The sequence below is a fragment of the Clytia hemisphaerica genome, unplaced genomic scaffold, assembly GCF_902728285.1.
Source record: "Clytia hemisphaerica strain Z4C2 unplaced genomic scaffold, Clytia hemisphaerica genome assembly, whole genome shotgun sequence".
In the NCBI taxonomy this organism is placed as follows: domain Eukaryota; kingdom Metazoa; phylum Cnidaria; class Hydrozoa; order Leptothecata; family Clytiidae; genus Clytia; species Clytia hemisphaerica.
Window position 1 is genome coordinate 141,982 of NW_027104166.1, and position 27,995 is coordinate 169,976.

The following is a 27,995-nucleotide window of genomic DNA, read 5'->3' on the forward strand; positions in this document are numbered from 1 at the left end:
TTTTATTTCTAAATTCAATTGAATAATTTTAAAGATAAGATTACTTGAAATTTCAACAGTTAGAAAATATGACTAAGACTTCAGTCCGGAGAAAATTTGGTATGGTAGGGACATTAGATTCAAATTCTGGTGCAACAAGTGGCTTGAATGGAGTTAGAATAGATCAATATCCTGAACAGAGATTCCACTTCAGCAAATCATTTGACCATGATGATCGCCCAGTAAATCAAAATAAAGACTCGTCTGATTTTTGTCCTCAAATTGGCAACATTTGTAACGTTGAGAGACCCAGAGCGAAAACGATAGGTTTTGAAAATCAAGATTTTGGACATACTCTGGGTTCTGAGAAAGTTAGAATGTCTACCGATGGTTTATTTGTACCAGATGTTATGAACGGAAATTTGAGAGTTGAATCGTGCTCAAAGAAGATATCAAATGGACGACCTTCTCCGTGTAGTTTTGAGAAACCTGGATCCTATCAAAATTCGAAAAGTATAAATTCTTCATTTGATCAACCTATTATGAATACGAGAGTCAACGAGTTAAGAACGAGTGAATGTACTCGTTTACGACAACGACCTGACCCGCGTAACCGACTACGATCAGAAAGTTGCGAGCTGGTTACGACAAGTTTACGACGGAACGATTCATTTTTACGAAAATTACGAAAAACATTCAGTTTGGATGCGATCGATTTGTCATCAGTAAAAGATAAACTGATAGTTAAATGTGATACTTGGCGCACACGCTCGATGCGACAAAGAAAGCCGCCAGCGGATTTCGCTCGGCGACGTCGTAGTTTCTCAACGAGCGAGATAGAGAATGTTGGAAAGAGCCGAGAATCAGGGCTAGGAGAACGTGTATGGTCGCTGCATCGATTACCATTTTCATATGAGGTTTGTCAATTCTTTTATTGTTACACGTTTTTTAATAAGGACGTCAAAAAATTTTCGAAGCCTTCGTAGTAGCGTAGACAAGGGGGCGCAAAATTTGTGTAGGAGATCAGATTTTTATGACACTGTAATTATCTTTTTATATTATAAATAGATAATTACAGTGTCATAAAAATATCCTCTCCTACACAAATTTTGCGCTCCTCCTGTCTACGCTACTGCTTCGGATGCTCTTAATTTTTCGGTTTTTAAGCCTAAAAATGTTAAGTTCTTAGATTGTTCTTATTTTCGGCACTGTTGGGTATTTTGTTATTCTGTATGTAGTCCACAAAGGCTAAGAGAATTCTTAAAATGTTCTCAAATTTTACATAGTTCCTTAAAACACCCCCTTCTCACAGACCCGGTAGGATTCTTTCAGCCAGTGGGGGTAAAACGAAAGGACTGAAATTCAATGGGGATTGATTTTCCCGTACCTTTTATGGGTGGGGATTTAAATTCCATTTTTTTCGAGTCAGAAAATCAGTGAAGATAGGAAAAAGAGCATGATATTTTGCAGCGAGAAGGGGTCCCAGTGGGTCTGTGAGAAGGGGGTATCTTACATGCCGAGAATGACTGAAATGCCAGTGAAAAGGGTCAAATAAGTCTTTCATAGTATCGATTTCTCTAGACAGTTGTGTGTAAATGTAAGAAAATTATACCAACACAATAATAGTTTTTACAACAGTCATTATGATAAAAAGAATTAACTTTCTTTACAATTTTCATGACGTTAAAGTTATTGAGAATTGTTTTTTGTAAACGTTATTCATAAAATAAAAAAATGACAATTAATATGCCACAGAGAGAAACATTTGATAAGCATTGCAAATTTAGTGAAACACACACAAGAACTTTCTTTCTATAGAAGTGGTGCGACTCAATACTTTTTTTCGGGACACCCTGTACTTCTTTTTGAAGTACCTGGTAAAGGAAACTCAATCCAATTTCCAAACGCAATTCCTGTAGAATTAAATAAACACTCTGTTTTGGATATAGTTGCCATGAGTAAGCAGATATTTGCTGAAATAGTTAATTATTGAGTCATTATATCAAAGGAAATTTGGTATCAATTTATATTTAATGCTTAGAGTTTTAATTTGGGAAGAAGTAGCTATTAAGCTTTATCCTTTGACGTTATTCGTCTTAAATTTTTATCCGAGAAAATCTTGATTTAAGCCTCAATATTATAAGGATTCATCAACTTCAGTTTTTTCTAAATAGTCGCGCAGCTGAGGTCGAAAAACGTTTCATTTCGTGATACATCTTTTAGATTCCAAAAAAAATAACGGAAACTCGCGAATTAGTATGTGTAGATTACAAAATCAAAAAGTTTCCACCATATTATCGTGCAAGTAATCGGCGATTTTTTGCGTTTCCAGGCAAAATTGCAAGGCCTGTAAATTCATGATTCTTGGGGGGTCTTAGCCTGGGTATCCAGACTCAAAATTTTAGAAAAAAACACTCTTACCTCAACATACAAAGTTTCTAAAATTATAGAGTCTGGTGCAACTAAAAAAGTCTGATACAGTTTTGAATGACACAGTCTGTGAGTAAACCCTTGTTGACAGAATCTCAAAACTTTGGAAACCCAGGCAGACACACATAATTACTTACCATAAAACCTCTTTTACAAACTCAATAAACTTTCAAAACCACTTTAAAGTACATCAAAGCATCAGCCACATTCATAAAGGCTCCTTTCCAGCGGCCATTTTGTTTAGAAATGAACTTGTGTTTTCTTTTTCATTTGTTTATCTTTTTTTGCAAGGTCAGCTTTTTCCATAAATTATGCGCGCGCATCGAAAAATATCAAAAACCCCGCGAAAATTCTGCTCAGTGACTGGGCGCGTACTGACCAATTAGCGACACTCGCATATGCAGGGACAGATATCCCTGCAGACGAGTTACTTGAACCAGACCGTAAACCTGAGACAAGATAATAAAAAACTAGACGGTGAAATAGTTTACGGTCTGGATATCCAGGCTAGGGGGGTCTTCAAATTAAAAAAAAGACCTATTCAACATGATAGAGCTCTTCAAACTGAGCAAAAAAGTGTATTACACCAAAGTCCCAACTTCTCTAGATCAAAAGTTGTGGGCCTATTTGTGGTAAAAAACTGATGGAAAACAGGGAATTTCCCCACAATCTGCATTAGTTTATGCAAAATTAAACACCTTTTTGACCACAAATAGGCCCATAACTTTTGATCTAGAGAAGTTGGGACTTTGGTGTAATACACTTTTTTGCTCAGTTTGAAGAGCTCTATCATGTGATATAGGTCTTTTTTTAATTTGAAGACCCCCCAAAAATCATGAATTTCCAGGCCTCGCAATTTTGCCTGGAAACGCAAAAAATCGCCATTTACTCGTTACTTGCACGATAATATCGTGGAAACTTTTTGATTTTGGAATCTACATATACTAATTTGAGAGTTTCCATCGAAAAAAGTGGAATCTAAGAGGTGTATCACGAAAATCATTTTCTAAAGTCTGTCCAGATATAATTGGCAGTGGAAACAAGAATGCCTGTAACTTTTGATAGTCAAATATAATTATGGAAATTTTTTTTGCTTGTTTTAGAGAATCAAAAGCGCTACATTTGAATATATTTTTGGTTGAAATATTCGCGATTTTTAGCGGTTAAATTTGCGATTGTAAAAATTGAGCTTTTTTTCTACTTACGCTATAACGTTCATTTTTACACCAGTGGTAGTTCAACCTTAGGTTAAGAATCTTGTTAAGTTTCAAGGCAAACTGAAAAGTCCTTCGGAAGATATGGGACCCTAAATAGCCCTTGGTAGCACTTTTTTGTGAAATATCAAATCTCCAACTTATTACTAAAAACGGGGGTAGTGATATGATTGATAAAACAGTTTTTCGATTATAACACATTTTACGATCTCTTTAATGACCTCATAGCCAAACTGTGTTTAGTGTTTTGGGAATTATCAAAGTTCTTTAATGACTTAAAAATAACAAAGACAATATAACTTCATCCTTATCTTTTCAATAAAAACAATTATACTGTGATTTCACTTCGTTTCGAAATAATCAATGATACCAATAATACCAATGCACAAACACTTAACATTTTCCAACTTTTAATTGCACTGTTCAAAAAACATAACAAAACCCCCGTTTTTAGTAATAAGTTGGAGATTTGATATTTCACAGAAAATGCTACCAAGGGGTATTTCGGGTCCCATATCTTCCGAAAGACTTTTCAGTTTGCCTTGAAACTTAACAAAATTCTTAACCTAAGGTTGAACTACCACTGGTGTAAAAATGAACGTTATAGCGTAAGTAGAAAAAAAGCTCAATTTTTACAATCGCAAATTTAACCGCTAAAAATCGCGAATTTTTCAACCAAAAATACATTCAAATGTAGCGCTTTTGATTCTCTAAAACAAGCAAAAAAAATTTCCATAATTATATTTGACTATCAAAAGTTACAGGCATTCTTGTTTCCACTGCCAATTATATCTGGATAGACTTTAGCCACTTTTTTCGACCTCAGCCGCGCGACTAAAAGTTTCACAATACAATATAAGAAACCATAGTCCGTATAAAAAACCCACGGTCTGAAAGCCTTTTGTTTCTTTCTATTGTTTCGAGTTAGAACTTGCGTCGAGAAATTATTTTATTTTGCTCACTTTTTGATCATGTAATTAACTTTTGAGCCAATCCCAAGAGAGTATTTGGTAACGTGATCAAAAACTGAGCAAGTCGATTTTCATAATCGTCATTAACAAAGAAGAAAGTTAACAAAAAGTACAATATTGTAGTCTAAAAATTAGAATTTAAGAATTTTCACTCATTACTATTGCGCCTAAAAGTTATAAACTATAATCGTTATAAACTATTATATGTATGTATCTCAACCCTCATTTAAACAAGATACACGTTTTTTTTATATAAGGAACACGTTTATAAAGGAACTTGAAGCTGAAAATGGTCCAAGAATTAAGGAATTATGATTAAGGAACTGCTCAGGCTCAGAATAAGAAATCAAGTTAAGGAATATTAAGAGTTAAACTTGAACTTACCCACATTTAAAATAACCTAAACATAAAGATAAAATATCGCTGAAACGACATTCAATGTGTCAAAAAGAGAAAATTTACAGAAGTTATACTGATACTGAAGTTACATACTAAGCAAATCCTACTTAGCAGCTAAGTAAATAAGGAATTATCGATAAGGTACTTTCAGACTCTCTGGAAAATAAGGAACTCCAGGCTCGGAGCCAAGTTAAGGTTCCTTATTATTGTATTCTGAAAGTTTCATAAAGTTTTCAAGCTGTTGGAAAAAAATTGTCAAATTTGTCATACGAGGCGAGAGGTATGAAATTTCATTGATCAAATCCCACCCGCGAAGCAAAAGTATTTACAATGTATCATTTGCGTAAAAAAATATATGTGAAATAAGTTTATTGATTGCTTGCTTGCTTGATGTAAAGTGATTTCAAATTTCAAAAACAAATTTTTCTGGATCAACCTAAAGTTGTTTTTCTTAACGTTCTGTTGAAGTAGATGATCTGTTTGTTGATGGTTGGTTCCAGTAGTTTTTGTTATTGAAGCAATTGAAAATGTCAAACGAAGAAACTTTTGAGAATGAAGAGGTAACTTAATCATTATTTTCAAGTATTTGAAATGTTTACAACTCCAAATTTCGAAATCTCTGAACAAATGAGGACTTTCCTTTTGTGTGTTTGCGACCGTTCAGGGGGAGGGGGTATTGTATGGGCTCAACGGTGTTGACGGTCTTAGCCCTTTTCATTTTTGGTATTTTGGTAAAGAAAAAAGTGACGATGTTTCGTTGTCAAACGTGCCATGCGATGACAAAATAAAGATTTTGTCAATTTTTGTTGCCGTTGTTGGTGGCGCCCTCGTTAAGGGCGTTTTTTTACAAGGTTTTTCAACATTGATGTACATTATGCCCATACCATAGCTTTGTTACATGTTACATTTTGAACATTTTTATCAGGCGACAATAAGATAATACGTAACCCATTATAAAAAACTCCTACGTGTCTGTATGTTGTCCTAATTACTTATATACACTGTAATTAAACTGCTTTAAGATTTGGATTTAAATTAACCTTGATCTTCAATTGACGGTGTTCCTGTTGAAGCTTTATAAAAGCAATTCAAATGATTTGAGGGCAAGAAATCTGATATAATTATCGCTATTAGATCTTTCTCAATTCTTATTAATTTTCTATAAGGAAGAACTCTTTCAGGGGGTCAAAGCAATTTCTAATTTGCTTCTTTCTTCATTTAATTGACATGGTATTATTTCAGCTCGTACACAGTCCTGTCACCTTAAAACAGGGAAGCTGGGAGGACATACCCTCTAAACTTTAAGGTTAAAGTTACCAAGAGTGACCAGGGCTTGAAATAACGGTTGGAAATCGGACATTGTCCGACCCAAATAGCTTCTTGTCCGGCCAGAAAATCATGATTTTCAAGCTAAAGCAACCCTGATCGGACATATTGTCCGACCCACTTGATATCATTATTTCGAGCCTTGGTGACTACTACATCAGATACAATTTGCGAAAGATTTATTTTGAGCTAGAAATGCTTTTTCAGTATGAGTAACAAGACCTGACTACGGTGCTGGCCAAAGAATTATAAGAGCCTTCCAAATACTTGTTTCCCTACCCAAAGAAAGGTCATTGCTCGTGTTCGCTTAAGAAGAGGCCTTGCACCTTAAGAGTTGCATCCAATTTTGAAGGAAGAAGTTGGTTAGTGCATAAGATTGATTAAGAAAAGAGCGTTTTCGCACCCCCCCTCCCTTGTCTGAGCATTTTTAGGAGAATAGTATACTTGTACTGGTTTATAGCAGCCCAGCAAAAAGGTCACCATAACCTTTAATCGATATGTAATTAGGTTTTAATGACCCCCGTCTTTTCGTCACAAATCTATGTGATTTTGGTATTAATTATTATAAGCTTTCAGTATTTAGATATCAATATCCGATAATTATTCCGGGGGGATTTAAAACATTGCTTTGACTTAATAATAAACCTAACCGGAATTAACCATTTTTTATGAATGTATATTTCTTTAAAGTTGGACTACCATATAAGTTCAGTTACTATTTGTCTTTTCATATGCTCGGATGCGTTTGCGTTGAGAACGATCTAAAATTGCCAAACAAGAGATAGTTGTAGTATTCCTTGACACGTTGCTTGCCGTATTTCTTTTATTGGTTGAAAAGTTGATTTTAATTCTGGTTTGACTTTTCATTACCGATCGATTTTATTGGTTATTAATTTTTCAATAAAGACAATAAAGACAAATTATTCATACCCAAAGCACGCAGAATGACATTGAGTCCGTCCGTCAATTTGAATCGAAAGAATTATGTATTTGATATCAGAGTGAGTTTTTTTTAACCTATTTTCATCACGAAATCTAAATCTGTAGTAATTTACTTCTCAGTTCTAGAACGATTTAGAAAATACTGCTTTTTGTCTGTTTTTAGCAATTCATCTATCCTAAGGAACCTGACAGAACTGAAAGTTGCCCCACGCAGTGGGAGCGGGGTTCGAATACAGTTGACGCTCTCTTAATCGACGTTCTACAATTTGATACGCTCTATTATTCGATAATATTGAAAGTCCCCGCCAACAAGAAACTCTCATGAATGACACTCTACTATTCGACACGCTCCCTTGTTCGATAAAAATCCACCCCCTCCCCTTGAAAATCGAACTAGAGAGCGTCAACTGTACTAGTTAATCAGAGTTGAATAACTTAAAATGGTGCATTCACAGCGATACAGATATTTGACGACAATGCAACCCAAATAGCCTCTCGCTAAAACCTTATAAGCTTTTATATGGCCTATTTTTTCATCTCAGTGTAACCTTCTTGACCTGAATTCTTTTTTGTGTCAACAATATTTCATTTATCGCAAATCTACGCTAATCAACATTATAATCCAGTCGCGAATTTCGATTCTCATCAATTTTCTAAAAATATTATTGTTGTAGTTGTCCGGTTACTAAAACCACAAAAGTCTTTACTAAGAACTTAATCGACAGGTTTAACCAATCGGATTGCTTTGATTGTTGAGTAGACTTTTGGATAGTAACGAGATTATGTATTGGAGATATTCTACGGCTACGGTTGCGGGGCTGCCTGTAAGGGTCGTCAACAAAGGCGACATGTCGTTGTCTACTTTGCTCTGTACGGGAAAAACACCAAAACACCGTATAAGCAAAGTCGACATAATGCCGTACGTCAAATATCGAACTTGCTTTCACCCGCCATTACTTGCCTTACTCGCCATTTCCCTCGCCACTTTAGCCGTAGCCGTAGAGAATTCCAGATACATAATCTCGCTAGTAACGCTGTAAATACGGTTACCATAAATACACCTTTTTACGGTTAACTGCTTCGTATAAAAAGTCACCAAAATTTCGAGTAAACAAACAAACCATCTCATTGGCTAAAAGCAAAAACATACGAAACGGCTAACCGGAAAAAGGTGAAATCTTCTGCTTTATCTTCCGGAAGTCTCAATAAAGCTTTATAAACTTATAGCTAGATAACAAAAGTAAACTTTCTAAATATATCAATTTCTAAAGCGAGAACACTCGTAAAACCCAAAACAAACCCTCCACCATAAATAGTTTGATATAGATCCCTGATAAAACCCTATGAAGAAACAACCGATTTTTAAGAACGACAAACTTGTTTATGTTATCTTCTTAATGACATTATCATGCTGATAGATAACGGATTGAGTCAATCTTTCTTTTTGTAAGAACCAGTAAAATTTGGTTGTTCTTATTCTTGTGACTTTCAGCCTTAAGAATTCTGAAAATTGTTCTTATCTTTTTCGTGTAAGGACTAATATCATGGCATGTCCTTGGCCATTTTTTAAATCTGAACTCAGATTTGTTCTTAACCTGTTCTTAGGCACGGAATAAAGAACTTACTTACAATTGCATCAATTAATCTGTTCTTAAGCAAAATGAGTCACAATGTACCCCATTGTTGTGTCATTAATTTTGGATACTTTCATTACATGATTCGATTCTGTAATTCGTCGTTAAGTGCTAGTCTATTTAGCTGTCTTCACCAAGATTGATAGTAATGTCTATAGTTTAAAACTTTCGTTGGAAAGATATTTTAAGTATAATTTGATCAATTTTTGACGAAAATGAATGTTTGTTGGTATGAAAAATTAGAGTGGAATGTTAAGTTGTTTCTTCTATTTTGAAAGATATTCTAAATATTTGAACGTACTTAATGTGTGCATTGAATGTTCTTACAAAACCTAATCAAACATATCATCCAAATGATCCTTTTTCATATCATTACAAAGTGTGGCAGACATCACTTGCTTCAGCTTGCTTAACAACCAAATCTTAGCTAGCCTTTACTCCGCGACTGTTTGTTTTCTGACATAATAGGAAGTCAAGGCTTGTTTACAGTGTTACTATGTCACATCCAATAAACGTTCATATTACATCACACACATTTTAACCACAAGCACCCTTTAGGAGGAATTTTATCTCGAATTACAAGTTTTTTTTGAATGTTTGATTCATCATAAGAGGAATTGACTGAGTGAGAGAACTTTTTTTAACACTACAGTAGCTCTTTTGTGTGTTTTTAAAAATTTGTCTCTTGATGACGACAGAAATAGCGCGTTTATCGTTGTGAGACGTTGTTTAAGTTGTTTTTGATGAAGATAGAGTGACTAAATCATTAACTGATCGTTCTATTGGAGTTTTAAACTTGACATCTTTAATGTGACTGGAAAATTTTATGTTGGGAACTATTACGGGAGCAAATTTTAGATTGCTACAAAAATTGTTCGTTCCCAAAAATCAAGCGTTACACTTTCGCTCAAAACATATTCAAGATTTTTTTATTGATATTTTAAGCTTGGTTGGTTTTGATTGGAGTGTATTACGTTGTAGCCTCCTTTTGCTCATAGAAATATTTAACTTGAATGTATCGATTGAGATAAAAAAAGTTCAATTGTTGAGTTCGATTTTTCACCAATTCGTTTTGATGGTTGTGCTTGGAGAAATGTCAGCTGAAGCCTCACAGCCGCAACAACAGGCAGCCCAGTCAAATGGCTTTGTTGCTCGACTTGCAAGCCCCTTCAAAAGTAACTCTGCAATAAATAAAGTACGTAATTTCAAAGCCTAATTGGTATCTTTAGTCAAATACTCTTGCTAAGTTGAGCTTCTAGTGTTCGAATTTTCTAGCATTCGAAGTAATTCGAAGTTTCCGGCAAAGGAAACCCCCTCGTAAATAATCTCTTCAATTCGAATATCTCTGTAATTTGAACATATCAAACACTTTTTGTTTCAGCTCGAATTAGTGTATCCCAAATTTTACCTCTTTTTTAATACTACACATTATTAGTGTATTCCAAATTTTACCTTTTTTTTAATACTACACTTTCAAAAAACCCACGTATTAAATAATTGCATGAAGGAGATACAATATAATACCTACTTTGTTTCAAATTAGACGCGATCATGTAGCCTATAAGCCGATTATGATGTCATTTACACAGGCTAATAGATGTGTAGTGCCCTCTCTCTATACTGTGATATGATCCCTTTCGTTTTTACTTCTTGCAGAAAGTTGCTTGAATAAGACCGCTTAGATGCTTCATAAAAGTCAACAGTTTACTATTGACAGAAGCTACATTGTAAACACTGTAAAAACCATAGTTTGTACAAAATTGTATCCATACTTAGCCCCTTACAAGGCTGTCTTATACAAAACACAGTAACCCCACTAGCTTACTGATTAAGTTTTACTCGAATTTGATTGGATGTCACTAGTTCGACACGCCAAGTTCATTTTATCAAACTTAAAGTTTGAATCAGTTATGATTTTAATTTACTACCCTATAAATAAACCCTGTTAAAGTCACTGAAAGACCGCTCTAATCTTTAAGTCCGGATCGCATAGTGCTGCTTGAATGATTCGATTAATTGCTAGTATGTTTGATTGTGCCGGTTCAATCAAACAGTCCAAGGCGTCGGTGTTTTTTAGACAGGACGGCTCCTTAGATCTCGATAAACATTTCCAATGTAGGTTATGGATATTTCCCATAGTGATTGTCTTAGATTGTGTTTCCTGCCATTGAAATTTTATTTTGAGTCTTGAGCATGTTAAGCATCATTATTCAGAATACTCGATTTAGATGTTGGGGCCCAAACCGAAAAAAATTATTAACAGAAACCTCCTTGAAAGTTGTCCTTTTTTCCTCATCCAATCTTCATTTTAACCCATTTTATTGTGTAAAAATATTTTGCCAAGACTTCTTGAGCTTTCTCTTCTCTCAACCATTTTAAATTTTACTTCGAAAACACATCCTAACCTCCTGCGCTATTTCCTCCCCTGATTCTCTGCTCCCTGCATTTACGATGTCACAAGCGGTAATGAAAAGATCTCTTTCATTCTATTGGCTGAGGGATGGATGACGTATCATTAACGTTTTATTAACCTCACAGGAAGCAATAAGTTTAAAAAGTCAAAAATACTTACTGAAGAAGGTCATGCGTTGAATTTGCTTTATTTCGCAATCAATTAGATTAATTGTTATGTAATGCCTTTCTTTTCATTAGTCATAATTATTCGTTTTTTGGCATTCTTTCTCTTCTTGTTTTTTGTTTTACTTCCGTTTGATTGGTATAAAATTTTGAATCTGTTGCAACTAACAGACCTCATGGAATACAATTTGCAAACATAACTCAGAACTCTTAAGTTTTTTTTAGCCGGAGACTATATCTTTGTATTTGTGGATTCTAAGCTTTAGTGTCCTTATTGTTGAAATCAATTCTTATACTTTTTCAAACACTTCTTTATATTTTGCTGCGAGACTTTTTTGTTGATATCCTCCTTATCTCAAAAGCTACCAAGTTGACCTTGTAAATAAAAAATCACTAGACGGCCTGCCTTCCCATCCACTATCATACAATACGGCTATCACTTATTTTTTTATTTTTTCTTCTTGTAGACAGCCTCTCTTTCATGCTGACACGATAAAAATAGCGGTATAACTTAATACCTGGCTTACAACCCCAGCTGGCACACAACGTTGTTTCAGCGTTCATTTAACGTTATATGGACGTTGTGGACGTTAGATAAACGTTGAAACAAGGTTGCTTGCCAGCTTTCAGCACTTGACTGGATACTAAACGACGCAACATGACAGTGTTTTAAGCATTTCCCTTTAAATGTTCGTTCAAAGAATGACTTTCATTTACGTCGTTGTTATATAACGATTAACATAACCAAACCACCCACCGAACGAGAGTAGGTGTTTTTACAGCAAAAAGCTATCAGAAAGTCGTTAGCATGTTACTTGTCAAAGGTTTAACTTTTAATAATTGTTTAAGCGAAATAGTTGTAAGTCTCCATTCCTCACATCACGATCTTATTACCCTTGCCCATGCCACGATTCTTAGGTAGAAAAGGACTATCAAAATATAGATCTTATATTTAAAATCTAGAAAGCTGGCTTGACACTTTAGCACTTCGTAAACATGCAACACAAACGAATTCAAAGGTTCTTTTAGAATTAATGGATTTCACCCCCATTTCACCGGGTCGCTGGAGCTAGCCATCATGACAAGGAATTAATCATAGAATACCTTATAAGATACTACTATTAAAGACACCCAATATGTCAAAAATCCAATGGTGTCACTGTAATTCATAATTACCAATCAATCAATAAAGACACTACAAGCTACATATTTCACCTTGGTGATATTTATGTCAAAAGCATATGTCTAATTAAGCATTCTTTTATCTTCCTTTTGCTATAATTAAGAAGTGGGAACAACAAGTTATGTTTATATAGCAAGGTTCTTAATTACGTTATTATCATTGTTTATGGAAAGTACTACATTCTAATTACAAGAGAGAACGAGATAGACTTTAGCAATTTTCGTAAAGGAAGCTTAAATTTCTATCCTTCTTCTATCCTCTTGGCTTTGTTTTTGTATTGAGGAATCTTTCATCTTGTACGTAAGGTATTATCCTTGACGTTACCCTACATATTATTTGTTATTGGGAAAGATGTTGACGAAAGAATGCATGTGAGTAATTGTTACAACCAGTTTCTTTGTTTTTTTTATTCTATTGTTTACTTCACTCGATAACGCCTGTAAATTCTTGTTAGTGTTACAATTTTTCAAGGCTACACTATCATAGTCTTGAATACTCAATTTTATATTGTATTTACTCTTAGAAAGTGTGACATTGGTTTAGAAATCAAGAATTTGTCAAACCGGTAGTTAAGTTATGCTTTAGAAAGTTGAGTCGTGGACACATTTTGTTTTGATTTATATAAAGGATTTCAACTGTGTGTTGTTTTAGTGAGTTCAGCCACACTGGAGTTTCAAAACACTTTAACCGGTAGTCTCGGCATGATAGAGATTTTGACGTCTTTAAAAAGTTTCACGTCAATATAAACAGTATTTTCTTCTATATAACGGTTTCTCGACAGAGTGTAACATTCTGATTTTAGAAAGTTAAAGGTGTGGAGAAAACGAGCTTGTTTTAAATGATTTTTATATAGCGCAGAAATTTGTCATTCAAAAGACGAAGAGTTTGAATTTAGCGCATTGTTGCTTTTTTGTGATTATGATATTGACGAAAATTGATACTTAATGAATTGATTGTGAATAGATTGATGAATTGAGCGAACAGAAAATTGAATACGCTCTATCAAATAGCTTGAACTTGGACTGATTTATCGAATTTGGGTACTGGGGAAGAAAAAGTTGAGAGCACTTTACAAAGGACTTCTAAATCTTGAATCTTTTCTACATTAAACTAGAATTACAAAAGTTCAGTAAAAATGTGGTTTAAGAACGTTTTACATCGTACAAAATCTATGGATGTTATCATTATTCAACAACAAACACCTGAAAAACCTCCAATCTCTGGCAATGGAGGCGAACCAGGTCCTATTTTAAGAAGAGAAGGACTATCTCGGAAGGAGCGTCCGAAATCACTTTCAATTCGTCCAAATTATTCTCCTGCGGACAATTCAAGAGGCTTTTTTCGGACAAACACTCCTTCACCGACTGAATATCGGTTCAATATTGGAAAGGTACCTCGATCGAGTTTTCAATAACAGTATTATACACGATTTTTTATAAGAACAAACTATGTAAGAACATAGGGCTTCGATGTCCAAAATATCAAGAACAAGTTAAGAATATTTTTTAGGCTTTGTGTCTAACACAAATGGTCAAAAATACTCACAAAACGTTTTTAGGCTTAAAACTCAAGAAGTTAAGAACATTCTAAAATTTTGGATGTGCTTACAAAAAAACGTGTAACTAGGATTCTGCTAATTGGCCAATAGCTCTCTTTATTTTGAATGCAGTTTTATTTACCAGCCTTTCTATTGCAAAATAAAGAATATTGTATGGTATCGCAAACGTGGTAGTGTATTTTGATTAAAAACAAATTTGTTGTCTAATCAACTTATCGCGGACTCAAAGCTTGAAAAATGAAATATCTCAAAAGGCATGGCCTCATCTTTGAGGTTCATCGATTGAGTTCATGTTTGACCCTTGATCAAAAAGATTTAATCTCCAATTAACGGGCACCTTAAATTCGGACACCAATAAGCGGACGCCTTTCTCAAAACCTATTAGCGACCACTACTAATCGTGAACCTTCGGGCATTCCAAATGTCCAAGAAAAGGGTGACGCTAAGATTTTACTAAGAACCGTAAAGAATTTTTTCAGGCTAAAGTATTCAAACCATCTTGTAGTAAACGCTAGCTAACTCGAACTCGAACGTCTGATTTGTTCGAATTTAAAGATTCAAAGATTCGATTTATCGAGAGTTCACTATATTCGGCCGTTTTTGTTGTCATTCCACAATTTCTAATCTCCGAACCTTTTTTCTTTCCTATCTATCATCAGGCGAAGCAGGAGAACAACGTGATGATGTTGAAACTTGCCAAGGCTGAACAACAGCTGCATGAAGCACTCGAAAAAAATAAAGTCCTTCAAGATAAGTATGTGTCTCAATATTTACTATCCACAGGCACTCTTCAGCTCTGATTGGTCAAAATGGCTCCTGTTAATGACCCATGATGGAGATCAAATCTTTGTTTTGTGTTTTAAAAATCTCCTCAACTGGGCAGCTATTTAAGCCCTATTCTTATCGCAAGGCTGGGTCGAAGAATTATCTTTCTTGATTATTTTATCTTAGAAAGTTTTTTGATTCTAGCGTTGTTATTCTTAAAATTCTAACATAATTTTTTTTATTTGCAGACTTTCAGAACGAGGCAACCAATTAGAAGACGTGAAAAGACAAGTCAAAATGCTGACTGCAAAACTCGAGCGCGTAAGTGATATATTCGGATCTATTAAAGCCGGTCTCCACTTGCGCGCGTTGTGATTGCACTTTATCTAGTAAAGCTTCCACGCTATTAGTCAAAAGAAAAATGAAGCGATTCCATTGGCGCGATCTGAGGTAACTGTTGAAAAATGTTGAAATGTATTCAACTTTTTTTTTTCGAGCGCGTGCTGCATTTTTATGACGTAATCTTTTTTCCAAGCAAAAACAATTGAAGCCAAACGGTGTTATCACAGCACGCGTTAGTGGAAACCGGCCTTTGTATCCTAAGATTTTATCACGGTCACCGAATTCATTATCGTTTATGGAACACTAGTTGTTTTTGAAGGTAGAAATGAAACCATTATTTTTGAGTATTTTTGACGTCAATTTTCAAAGTGGAACTCACCAAGAAACGGAAATGAAAAATGCCAGTTTATGGTGAGGTGCTCCCCATAGATTTTTGTAAAGCCCAAAGGGCTAGATGTCGTGCTTTAAGCTCTTCCAAGAAAAAACAAAAGTGAATATCGCAAAAAATATTGCTGCTATTGTTTTCGAAAACCCGCGAAGCTTCTTATTGGTCAAGCGCTGAAATTACGTTTTCCTACCTCACCTCATCACACTTTTCAGCCAGAGCATGACGACATCTAGCCCTTCGGGGCTTTATAAATATATGGTGCTCGCCACTGAGAACAGGGCGAATTTGGTTTTTGGATTTATTCATTACACGGGTAGCAAATCAAATCGTCTAAAATTTTTAGAGCTGCCTGCTTAGTATAATACCGAACGAAATTCGATTGATAAATTATATAATAATTCGGTCCCGGAAGATTTATTCTTAACTCAGTAATCATCAATGAACCGTATTTTTCTTCTTCATCATTATCAGGAAATCCAAAGTTCCGGAGATTTATACAACAAAGTTAAAGAACTTGAAAAATCAATACAAAATCATTCGGTATGGTCTATCATCATTGTTTATTTTAATACTATATACCTATCTAACACGCGATCGAAATTTCCGTTTATATTTCTTCATAAAAGACAACTCTTTTCCTTTGAAAAATATTAATTCTTTAGTTCCGATCTTCAATTATCGAATTTCCGAAATTATTATTAATGGATTTTAAATGAAAATTCCGGAAAATGTTTAATTTTTTGTCACATACTTTCTTTGTATGATGTGGGTTTTTATGTAACTAAAAATGATACCTCTGCTAATGTTACATGACTCAACTATAATTCACGAAACCGCAATGCTGTACATTTGCACGCTTTAGAACACTAATTTAAACAATTTCTTTCGCTTCTTCATCTAAAAAAAAACAACACGAATGATTTTATCCATCTAACTTTCACCAAGGCCTTTTAAAGCTATGGAGAATTTTACGGAAGATTAGCCTCTATTCTTTACGAAGAAGTTGTAACCACCCATAGCGATTTCTTTCTACCTTTTAAAATCAGGAAAACTACTGACTCGTTTTTTCAGCCATTTTCATTTGCATTCTCCTTCCATATTTTTAGCAGTTAAATGGCTCACTCGTCACTGATAACAATGACAATGAAGTCAGCCTGGATACGGTATGTTATTACTTTGCCATTGACTTTCAATCCGAAAGCTAGAGGTGAATCTTCAACATTCCCGAAGCTAGAAAAACGTAAAAAAAAAAACCTTCAAAATTTAGACCGCCTTTCGGATGACGGACTGAATCTAGCCCTTTCTTCGTTTTACATTTTACTAATTTGGTCCTAATTGTTACATTCAATCAAGCGTTTGTATGAAAACCACGCGGGCCGAGCAACTTATGAAAGAAACAAATGGCTTTAAATCCTGCACAGGGATTTGACTCTAGACTTCGGCCAAACCTTACATACTTTACATAAGTCTGTGTTCTTTGTGTAAACACGTGACTAAGACCTGAAAGCACGTGCGCGAAACTGTTGTTGTTTTGAGTTATTTTTACGATTTCCTTTATTTTGAAAATCAGGTACCACTAAAATCAAAAAATACGTGATACGGATATCTCGGATAGCTATTTGGCATCCAAACTACATATTGATTTTTGTCATTCGCTTTCAAAAATTACTATAAGTATCTTGATACCGATATCGTACTTCCGTTTCTATGTACAGTTCCCTGTCTATAACTCAAGTTCACAACAGGGAACACAACTTTGTTCGAATTATGGAGAGATTCGAGCTATGGAAGATCGAAATAGAGAGTTTGTTTTTATCAAATTTTAATGATTTTTATTTTATTTCCAGTCCTTCTTAAATGAAAGTATCGAACAACTTGAAGACCATCTACGAAGGGTAAGAAAAGCTTTTTGTCTGTTTATGGTAATTACAATCTAAGAATGCCGTGTTCCGAACAAACTCTTTACCATTCTCCTTGCAAGCAAACAGCGTGACTAAAGGGGTGTATGATTATTTCCATCATCAACAATCGATACTCCCCTTGCTTAATAGATGGCGTCACTAACAGCCAATCAAATCCAGCTTAACACTTTGACCACGAATATTTCATAAATAACTTTACTCCTTTCTTTAATACAAACATGTATCACTTTCTGATTAACACCGTGTCATCAAACCGCTTGGTGACAGAAATCTTTCCCTTCTATGATAAAACTTTTTTAGCATCGATCGAGCTTGTCCTAAGGTGTAATTAGAGCCGATATTTCATGTGAATAGTCCAGTCACCTAGAGGACTTTTAGATACTTTTTCGATTGTTTTCACGGGGTCCACGACCGGCCGGCTTGGCTATATATCATAAACTGAACGAAGCATTGAGATTAGCGGGGACTCGATTCGGGAGACCTTGGTTTGTAGCGCTAAAGCCTTGACCACTTGGCCATCGTTCTTTAAGATGTATTAACGGTATGCCAATATTAAAGCCGTGACTAAACAAACTCTTATTAGAGAAGTGACCCTTTTTATCTTTTGAATTTTGAATTGTGAATAATAAAAATGAATTTATTTATTACTTTCAGCGCTCAATCACACCGATTGGAGATTTAATGTTATCCTGCACACTTTGTAATGCACGGATCAGGTAAAAGAATAGTTTATCATTTTGTACGCTAATTCGAATTTCTCTTACTCGAAGTTTTCCATTTCAAGGTTTTTTTAGTCTCTTTAAGAGCTCCCTACAGCAGACCTTCAATTCACGCAATCACGCAATCGCGCAAAAAAAAAATTCCAAATTCACGCATTCACGCAATTTTTGTTCACGAAAAGTTTTCAAATTCACGCAAACCGCCAGAGGGGGGGGGGCTATAATTTGAATCTCCCGAAATCTGAACAAATTAGACTACCCGACCGAATTCGAATTAGTGAGAGTTAATTGCATGTTTTTGGGTGTAGTTTATTATTACCAAAACGACAACGATTAGACTGTTAACCCTTTGTTTGAATTTAGTCAAGAAGCTAGAGACAAATTGTGTGCCAGTAGGGAATTTCCATCATATTCTTTTAATCTTGATTCAAATTAATCCCCTTTTAGCAACTTGTCAGGAAGCTTAGTATTTAAGTAGGGTAATAATAATCATTTGATAATGCTAATCATTTAATTATATAGACTGCCCTGAGATTTTTGATTCTGTTTCTTAATGAGTAATTAAAGGTTGTGAAATTTTCTCGGAAGTTCGTTTAATTGGGTTCGATTAATTATTATAAGGCTGTTCTTCCTATCCAACAATACAAAAATTAAGATAACATCTTTTTCTCATTATAGGATTGACGAACTTGAATCGCATTCTGTTAAATGCTCATCGGGAAATGCTAAAAAAGCAAACGGAAGCGGCCCTAAATCGTGAGTATTTTCTCATGTATATCGTTTGAGTGTTCCTGCTCTTTGAAACAAAGATCATCACTTTTATTTGAAAATAGTGCGACTGTAGTGCAGTGGTAGAGCATCTCGCTACGGTTCACAAGGTTGTGGGTTCAACCCCCAGCCGGGTCATACCAAAGATGCCCAAAATGGTACTTGATGCCTCTCTGCTTGATGCTCAGCAATTAGGAAGGATTAAGGGCAAGTGGAGCAATTCAGGGAGAAAGGGTGGCGCCCTCCCCTACCTTCAGGTAGATAGCTATCGAAAGAGCCTTTGGGTCGACTCCGACTGCGGTTGCAGACTTACTTACTTATCTGAAAATATGATACCAAAAAGCTTGTCTGAATCGCAAACCTCTATAGATAGACTTCCTCAGCCTCAGAAACTCTTTTCGCTAGTGGAAGAACCGAAGCCTGAAAAGTTGGTTGTATTTGGAGCAACCCCGGCTCACAGACCAACTGAGACCACCACCCCACTGGACAATTCGACCAAAATTTCGTCCCCGGTGGCAAAATTATCCTATAGTTTCAGCCCCACCGGGAAATTGAATTCGATTTCATCCCCATTTGAAATTAAAGGCGAAAATTGCACTCCGAAACCATCCAACTGGACTTTTCGACTAAGGAACAATAGAATTTCTACTTCCATCCCCACTGTAGGAAAGATTCTCGCCGGGGCTGCGACACAGGGGTGTCCGTTTTGATCATTCTTTACATTTGGATATTTTCTACTCCAAATCCAAAGTGAAGTCTATCATAGCCTATGATCGCTTTTTCCCATATGATTAATTTATTAACCATAAAGTAATGGTAGCAATGAATGCACACTTAAAGGTTTTGTTTTTAAATAAGAGTTATATCGTTTGCTTACTCATCAACTTTAATTCACAAGCTTTTTCACATTGGATTGACACGGTTGAGGAGATTGGTCAGAAAGAGGAAAAGAAAAATATTTTTTTGCTTATATCAGCACAATATAACAATAGGCAGACACTGTCCTGATATGAAATATGTACCTGATATGAAATGGGAACACTTATGTAAAAATAAAACCACAGCAAACCTCCCGTTAGAGGATGCCAGCATCTTACACTTAAAACAAATGGGGTTTGAGGAGAGTATTGTATTTCTTTTCAATTTATGTTTATTTAATTCCAGTCCGACACAACCTGGCATGCTTGTTGCTACAGTAACTTGCGCACAACGAAAAGGAAGCATTGTGGGTGGTGGTCCAGAAGAATGCAATTCGTTCAAAGTTATTTGCAAAGTAAGTTTAGTTCTTGTATTCTTTGGAAAGCAGGGAGAGAATAGTCTGATTTGCAGGCCTTTTTCTTTCTTATAAACTTATGAATCTATGAATGGGCTTTTCCAGAATTTTTTTTTTGATTTTTCGAAGTATCGAACCCCCTAGATATCCTACTTTATTAGTAAAGACCCCCTGGATATCCACTCTTAAAAATATGCACAACCGCCTGGTTATTCTTTCTTATAAAGATGCTTACTTCTGGATATCGTATTTTTTAATTGAAAAGACACTTTGCCCCCTGGATATCCGCTCTCTTGTAGATATTTCACCCCCTAAATATCCACTTTTGAACAAAAATCGTTAACCCCTGGATAACCGATATCCTTAACAGGGGGCACGGACTATTTCTGGAAAAGCACAATGCCAATCTCGTGCCCAGAGCCACGTGTCACTTTTTTGAATTCACTGATCAACGTGATGTAATCTTTCGTGAACGTTATCAGAATCACAAAAAAGTGAACTAAGAGACTAGGTAAGAATGTGTTGTATGAATGTACCAATTGGCTTTAATAAAAAAATACCTTATTACACGAATATTACTAGTCATTTTATTAACACGAATTGACAAATTTCGTGTTAATAAAAACCCTCTTAATTAAAACCAGCTGCTGTTTCCTTGAAAAAGCAGAAAAATTCGTGTTAATTTCAGATCGTCCAAATTTCAAGGTCGTTGAATACTTGCTTGAATATTCGTGTAATAGAATTGATTTGTCCTTTTTTAGACAACGATTCCAGAATATAAACAAACATTATTGGTTTCTGAGCGTACGAAGGAAGATTTCTTGTGGTTCAGAAAAACACTAGAAGTATTACACCCTGAACGTATCATACCACCACTCAAATTTCAAGATGATCTAGCAGGTATTTGTTTGGCTCTTTGCTTATCTAACTTTCCATAATTTCCAAATTAAATTTGAAGATTTGACAAATTGAAACATTTGAACGTTCAAAACTTTTTTGTAAGAAGGAGGAAGGGTCTGAAGAATTTGACTAAGAACATGTTCAGACGTTACGGTTTCGTATCGCTCCGGTGTGGTATTCTTTACGGATAGGAAGTGTTCGTACTCATTTTGGAATGTTTTGGAGCATGAAAACGGAGCAGTCCCGTTCCGATGAAAACAGTGGAGCGAAACCGTTTCGATCTGTTTTGTTTTGTAATGTCTTTTTTTTGACATTTCCAAATTTGACGTTCACACGGTGTTTTGGAACTGTTTTCTTTTGCGGCGAAACGGAACATAGCAGACGTGGTCCAAATCTTAATAACAAATTAGAAACAATATGATAGAATTAGAACATTAGAATATTTATGACTTTTTTGAAAAATAAAGAGCAACCGATAGAAATCGTGTAGTTTTTGGATTCTATACTTTCAAGATTTTAATCGCCAGGATTCTTATATTTTACCAAATCTTATTCTCGTTTTATTTTCTTCGTCAGCCAACTTGCGAGAAATCCAACGTTTCTTGAGCAGAACTTGTGTCCACAAAGTATTGAAATCAGATTCACTGGTCCGTAAATTCTTCGAAGCCACCAATAAGGTAAGTAGGAAATATTTGATAATATTTATTTCTCGAATGCGTCTATCTTAACCACTGACTTATGCTTCATTAGGCCTTTTGATGTAAAAATTCAACTTAAATGAAATGCTTATTGCTTATTGCATTCTTTGCCTACACAATCATCCGGTGTTAAGCAATTTATTCAATCGCGTTTGTAGCGCATATTGGCGGTAACAGCTTCAAGCACTGAAAAGCGGTGAATGATCGTATAATTTAGACATGATGATATTCAAAACACAAAATATATGATGCATCATCAACCTCTAACGGTTAGAGGTCGAATGATGTATGTTTTCATTTACGACCTCATCAACGGGAATTCCTCGTCAAAATTTTTTTTAGCTGCAAATTCCAAAACTCACGTTCAATCAAGCAGCTGGCTTGCTTTTAATGATGATAAATATACAAAGAGATTAAGGCCTGTGAGAACTCTACTCGACCAGGTCTTAGATAAATTAGATATTTCTATTGATGAATTTTGTACCCTTGCCCTTAAGGGCAAGAATTAGAATTTGATGGAGAGATGTGTGACTGAGAAAACAGGGACTTATCCCAGGTTTCCCCTCCTTGCACATCTCTTCATCTCTGTTTTACCTAGGAGTAGGGATACAGTAAATTTATTTTAGGAAAACAACCAATCAAACAACAATTTTCAATTTTTTTTAGGAATTAGATGAATTGAGAAGGAACCTGGAGGCGAAATTACCTTCACCAATGAAACATCACAAACCGGCTGTGGAAGTAGAAGATCAAGATGGAGTCTTATACAAAACACAAGTGAGTTCAATTATCCTCCTATTTCAACTTTATTCGAGACTCCGGCGTTCCTTCCTTCGTTTGAAACCAATGAAATGACTTGAAAGTACCAATTTTACCCAATGATTTTCTACCGTTTCTTAAGGATTTTAGGTAAAGATCAGGTAGTCTAAAAATTTAGTTTTCATTGGAGATTTTTTTCTCGATGCTCGAGATATATTTAATATTCAAAAAATGAGGCTCAAAATGTTGCATACGAACTCTCTCTTCGATGATCAGGGCATTTCATGTTCAATTCATTTTTTGTATTAAGAATAACACCTTAATTGGGAAAACTTAACCGGGAAAACTTAGTCTTGTAAAATTTAAGTCAGGGGAAAACTTCGTTTCTTTTATAAAAATCTTTGACACAATTCCCTTGAAGTTGCCCAGAAAGCTTTTTCGGCAAGGGAAATTTCGTCACTCGTTAGATATTTTGTCACTCCCAATTCATTTCTCCCTTTAAAGGTAGCTGAACTCTATTTAATTTCTTTTTCTTCTTTCGTGTTTTCTTTGCAGAAATACGTCAGTCAATTATTGATGAACTTGGAAAGTTTGGTGGAACACTTCAGATCAAGTAATAACAAAACTGGTGATGGTTTAAGCCAATGTTTCAAAATGCTCAGCGAAGGGGAACCAGCCGATACGTATCTTAAAGTATGATCTCTTATCAATCAGTTTTTATTATACACTGGAGTCTCCATAACTCGAACTCGTATAACTCGAATGTCTCCTTAACTCGAACAAGTTTTATGGTCCCTTTAGTTAACAATGCCTTGCAAACTTACTCCATAATCCGAAATTTCCGTAATTTGAATAAACTTGTGCACCCCGTGTAAAATAATATATGAGATCTCAGCAGTGAGCTTTACATAAACACTGGAGGCAGTTTCTTAATCCCAGCCGAAAAAAAATCTTTTAATCGTAGTTTTTTTATAAAAGGGGTTCCCTAATGTTGGCACTACTCAAAGTTGCTTTTTCCCTGTATGTGACGGAAAAACTCTTCGACGTACATACATGTGGTTCTAAAAAATCTGATTAAAGATGACAGAAATAACTTAGTCCATTGATTTTTAATATAAGTCAGTGTTATTCAGTTACTCGATATTAAAATATTCGTGATTCTCCATCTTGAGCCTTATATTGGCGACAATATGAGAGTATAAAGATAAATATTCCATCTGGTTAACTAACCATATATAGACTATATCATAAATCTTAAAACACCATGTTGACCAGAACGAAGGGTAATTCCCACAAATCCTGCTAAGTTGTCATCTGGGCTACCATATGAAAGATATTGATTAATTTTTCATTTAATTTTTTTCATTTTTAGTCAATAACATCAAGCTTGAGCAGTATCATACGAGATTTAGAAAATAAAAATAGCGTAAGTGGATTTTTTATCCAAAGTAATCCTCTAGTTTTAGAATTCAATGGGCAGTTCTAGAAAAGAAACCATTACCCCTTGTGGACGACAGGGTTTTTTGGATTTTTTTTTTTCACTTGGATATCCTATTTTGAAAAAGGTTCCGGAAAATGCAAGATTTTCTTAATTATTTCGTCATCCATATTGGAAAATCCATGTCGTCCACAGGGGGTAACGGACTATAACTGGAACTGCCCTAAAAATTTTAATTGCTTCCATGCAAATGTTCCCTAATTCAAACAAAGACTCCCTCAGCTTTAAAGATCTTTCAAAATAATGCTTACTGTTCATTCTTTGTCGATCGAATTAGAGAGAGAATGCTTTGTTTGAGTTATTCTGGCATTTCTCAAAACGCTTTTAACCTCGGAAAGATAAAACTCGAAATTTGACCTCCACCCACCCTATTTGCAACACCAAGTTAACATAGCATAATCTTCTATGGTTCAATTAATGAATATGTTTCCCTCGACTTATTTCATCTGCAGGTGATATACGATGAAAGTGTATTAGCAGAAGATTTAGAAAGCATCTTGGATATGGTGCAATCAGCTGATGTAAGTTTCACCTCGTTCGAAATTTACTGTGTTTGAATGAATTTCATCCTTTTTCAGATGGGTTTGACCTTTTTTTTTATTTTCCTTACTCTTATTGTACCAAGGATTTGGCACAGTCGAGCCTACATTACTCAAAACTCTATACCCCAAATTATTCTTGACTCAAACAAGTTTTCTGACCACTTCAGACTAGTGTACAAGTTTGCTTTCCCCGTGAGTTATCAAGACTCAATAAAGATTTTCCAGTATGACATTTCACAAGAAAAGTTTTATCAAATACAGTGGATTCTTTCGGTATAATTCGAACTTCTGTTATTCGCATCTTTCCTATAAATCGAGCTAATTTTAAGTCACCATCCCTGTGAAACTTTCTCAAAATGCTCTTCGAATTTTTCTGTTATTCGAACAAATTAGAATTCCGATTCAAGTTCGAATTAGAGAGTGAGTTAACTGCATTTTATTATATTTGTCACTATACAGGAATTATTATGTCGTGTGGAGAATTGTGTCAATACGTTTTTATACTGGGAAGAAGAGATTCGAGTTTTTGAAGAAATGAAGGTAGCGATCAAAGTCAAATTTTTTTTTCTGCATTCAACATGATGTTTTTATAAAATCATAATTTGATCTTTTGAAATATTTTAAGGTCAATAGCTTTCCAGGATTGCCGGAAATAAGACGAACAAATAACTTGATTATCTTATGAATGCGCCTTTTAGAAAATTAATATTACTCAGAACCAAGCTTTGAAAGTCCGAAGGGTTGCCATCCTATGGGAGAAAGAGTGGCGCCCACCCCTACCTTCGAAAGAGGAGCCTTCGCGTCGCCTCCGACTGCGGTCGCAGACTTACTTACTCATGGCTCAAATGGTGCAATTTTATGTCAAAGAGTGTATTATCATGTGAATTTTTAACAAATTTTGCTTGATCTTTCATCTTTTAGACGGAGGGACTAGTCACTTCTTCCAACGGAAAAGACATCACTCACCTTTGGGCTGAGGTAAGAAAACCACCCTTAATTGCTTTGAATACTTTTCGCTACATAAAAATCTGTTGAGAGAGCTGTATGTATTTCTGAAAGCCCTTAAACCAGATTAGACTTTTCTACTCCCATAGTTTTTGTTTTATTTTGGAGATTGTCTACATAACTGGCTTTATTAAATTTGGCATATATCACAAATCTACCCAAGTTATTTAGGTGAAATAACATTTAAAACAACTTTTAACTTGCCCTACGACAAACCCTAAAAATCATTTAACAATTTGATTGTATCAGTATTTTAAAGTGATCCTACACATAAGAAAATATTATCAGTGATGTATTTGGCAAAAGAAAGTTTGATACAGGGCTGTTTTTTTCTCCCCTATTTGCACAAGCCGATGAAAATGAACTAGAAATCGCAAAAAGTCACTTAAAATTACTGTACTGGAGGAAAATTTACTTAGATATAGTTGAACTGAAAACCTTTTCACTTGTGTAATCGACTTTTTGCGAACATACAACGCCATACAAACTGTGACAGGGTTTTTAAATTTTTGTTTTTTTGTTTTCCAGGCTTCATCAAACTGCCGAACAGCCAAAGACGAATTGGAGCGCATGTGTCGTCATCTGTCTGAGGAGTTGAAGGAATTTGATTACCGCAAAGAACAAGAGCTCAAACAAGTCTTTATTGAGTACGCTGAGTCAAGATTTGACGTCTTTGAGAAGGTATTATAATACGTCAACTTTTTTTTTGGATTGTTTCAATAATTCTAACCTTCAAGAAAGAACGAGTAGTAGCTCAATTAAGTTGAAAGTTTTCCCGTCTCATATGAAGAGATTTTTGCGTCTCCAATTTTGCATAAGTCAACAAAATTTAGAGAATATGTGCTACACAGAAAACCTTGCTTAGACCACTGTAGATTTTGATGTTGAACAGGTAATGCAAGACGAGGATCATTCGAATGAGATTTATTCCAAAGTTTTTTTACATCTTCTCGTCCAATGTCCAATTTATCGGCATTATTCAACTGCTTGAATTTTTACTCCCTATAATTTATATTTTTATCTTCATTTTCAGATGCAAAGCAAATGGTTTGGTGTGAAACTTATGTTAGATACTGATATTGTTCCATCGCTTAGAGCTATCGATTTCAATGATCCAAACTCATGATGACGGCGAAAAAAACAAACAAGACAAGAGGATACGAATGAAAATTCTTTCGCAGTTTGTCAATGAGAAATTGAACCTCGTGTTGATTCTCAAGTATCAGTGGTACCCAGCCTCTAAAATCGAGAAATAGATTTGAAATTTAAGGGCTAAAGGGAATATTGAGATAAGTGCCAAAAATCAAAGCGATAAATAAAAAGTTTTAATTGGTGACTGACAATGATCTGACTATGGTATTATTAAATCTGGACGATTTTGGTATTATTGGGGAAGAATTTGCAGAAGATATGTACTGTGCATGCTCCTTAGAATATTTTTAACAAGATCAATAATATATTCTATGGTTACTACCCTTTTTGAATGATACGGAAAAGATTCACTTCAATATATTTTCAACACTGAAACAAAATAGTATAGCTTATTATTTTAACCTAAAATCTCACACACTTAAAATTTTTCGATTTTTCAGATATTTTCGTGTGATTTTACACGAAATTATTTTTAATTATGGTTAATTAGAGAACTGATACCTGGCTGTTTTGGTATATCTGCTTCTTGGGCAGTCCTGAACTTTTGCGATGCCTGATTTCTTATTCTGCCATTGTGAATAAGTTTTAATATTTCATAAAATTAAAGTTTTGTAATTTTTTTTTGTATTTTTGCAAGGTTATTATTTTTCAATAACATTTTTAAATGACACTCATTTCGTAATATATTGCTTTATATAATGTATTTGTTCGTTAAAATGAGAAAATCTGATATAAACTAGATGAAAATTTTCTTAATATTTTTCGGCTATTCCTTTACTTTTGCCTTAAAATTTATCAAATTCTGCACCATTTTGATCTCCGCTAGAATATAATTCTTACGCTAGAATACAATGAAAAAGGTTGAAAAAGGTTCTGGGATACAGTATGGTTATACTGACCAAAGACTTTGTATTGAATTCCTTGGCGCCGAATTATTTTACCACTCCAATATCCTTCTTTACCATCATCTGCCCGAGCATCTGCTCTTCTTTTTCAAATCAAAGAACAAATATCAAAGCTATATACAATAATTTTGAAAGAGGCTTTGAGT

General features: G+C 34.9%; 1 protein-coding gene across 8 annotated transcripts; it reads left to right on the forward strand.

The window, feature by feature from the left end:
- Positions 1 to 27,683, forward strand: LOC136814193 (uncharacterized). Of its 8 annotated transcripts, none has more exons than XM_067070698.1 (19): positions 1 to 896; positions 14,873 to 14,967; positions 15,227 to 15,299; positions 16,180 to 16,248; positions 16,815 to 16,871; positions 17,556 to 17,603; positions 18,285 to 18,346; positions 19,028 to 19,105; positions 20,282 to 20,390; positions 21,152 to 21,290; positions 21,867 to 21,967; positions 22,655 to 22,765; positions 23,303 to 23,440; positions 24,120 to 24,173; positions 24,698 to 24,766; positions 25,247 to 25,327; positions 25,709 to 25,765; positions 26,321 to 26,473; positions 26,826 to 26,962. In XM_067070698.1, exons 1-19 carry the CDS (start codon positions 69 to 71, stop codon positions 26,916 to 26,918), a joined length of 2,415 nt encoding a protein of 804 aa, XP_066926799.1. In that variant the 5' UTR covers positions 1 to 68; the 3' UTR covers positions 26,919 to 26,962. The 8 variants fall into 8 exon arrangements, with proteins under 8 accessions (XP_066926799.1, XP_066926800.1, XP_066926806.1 ...); XM_067070699.1 differs by having other exon boundaries at positions 16,818 to 16,871; XM_067070705.1 differs by lacking the exon at positions 1 to 896 and adding an exon at positions 5,468 to 5,553.
- The last annotated feature ends 312 nt before the right edge of the window (positions 27,684 to 27,995 follow it).

Coding starts and splice junctions, on each gene's coding strand:
- LOC136814193 (XM_067070698.1), top strand. CDS start 69: ATGACTAAGACTTCAGTCCGGAGAAAATTTGGTATGGTAGGGACATTA. Junction 17,604..18,284: donor TTGAAGACCATCTACGAAGG/GTAAGAAAAGCT, acceptor TATTACTTTCAG/CGCTCAATCACACCGATTGG. Junction 25,766..26,320: donor TCACTCACCTTTGGGCTGAG/GTAAGAAAACCA, acceptor TTTGTTTTCCAG/GCTTCATCAAACTGCCGAAC.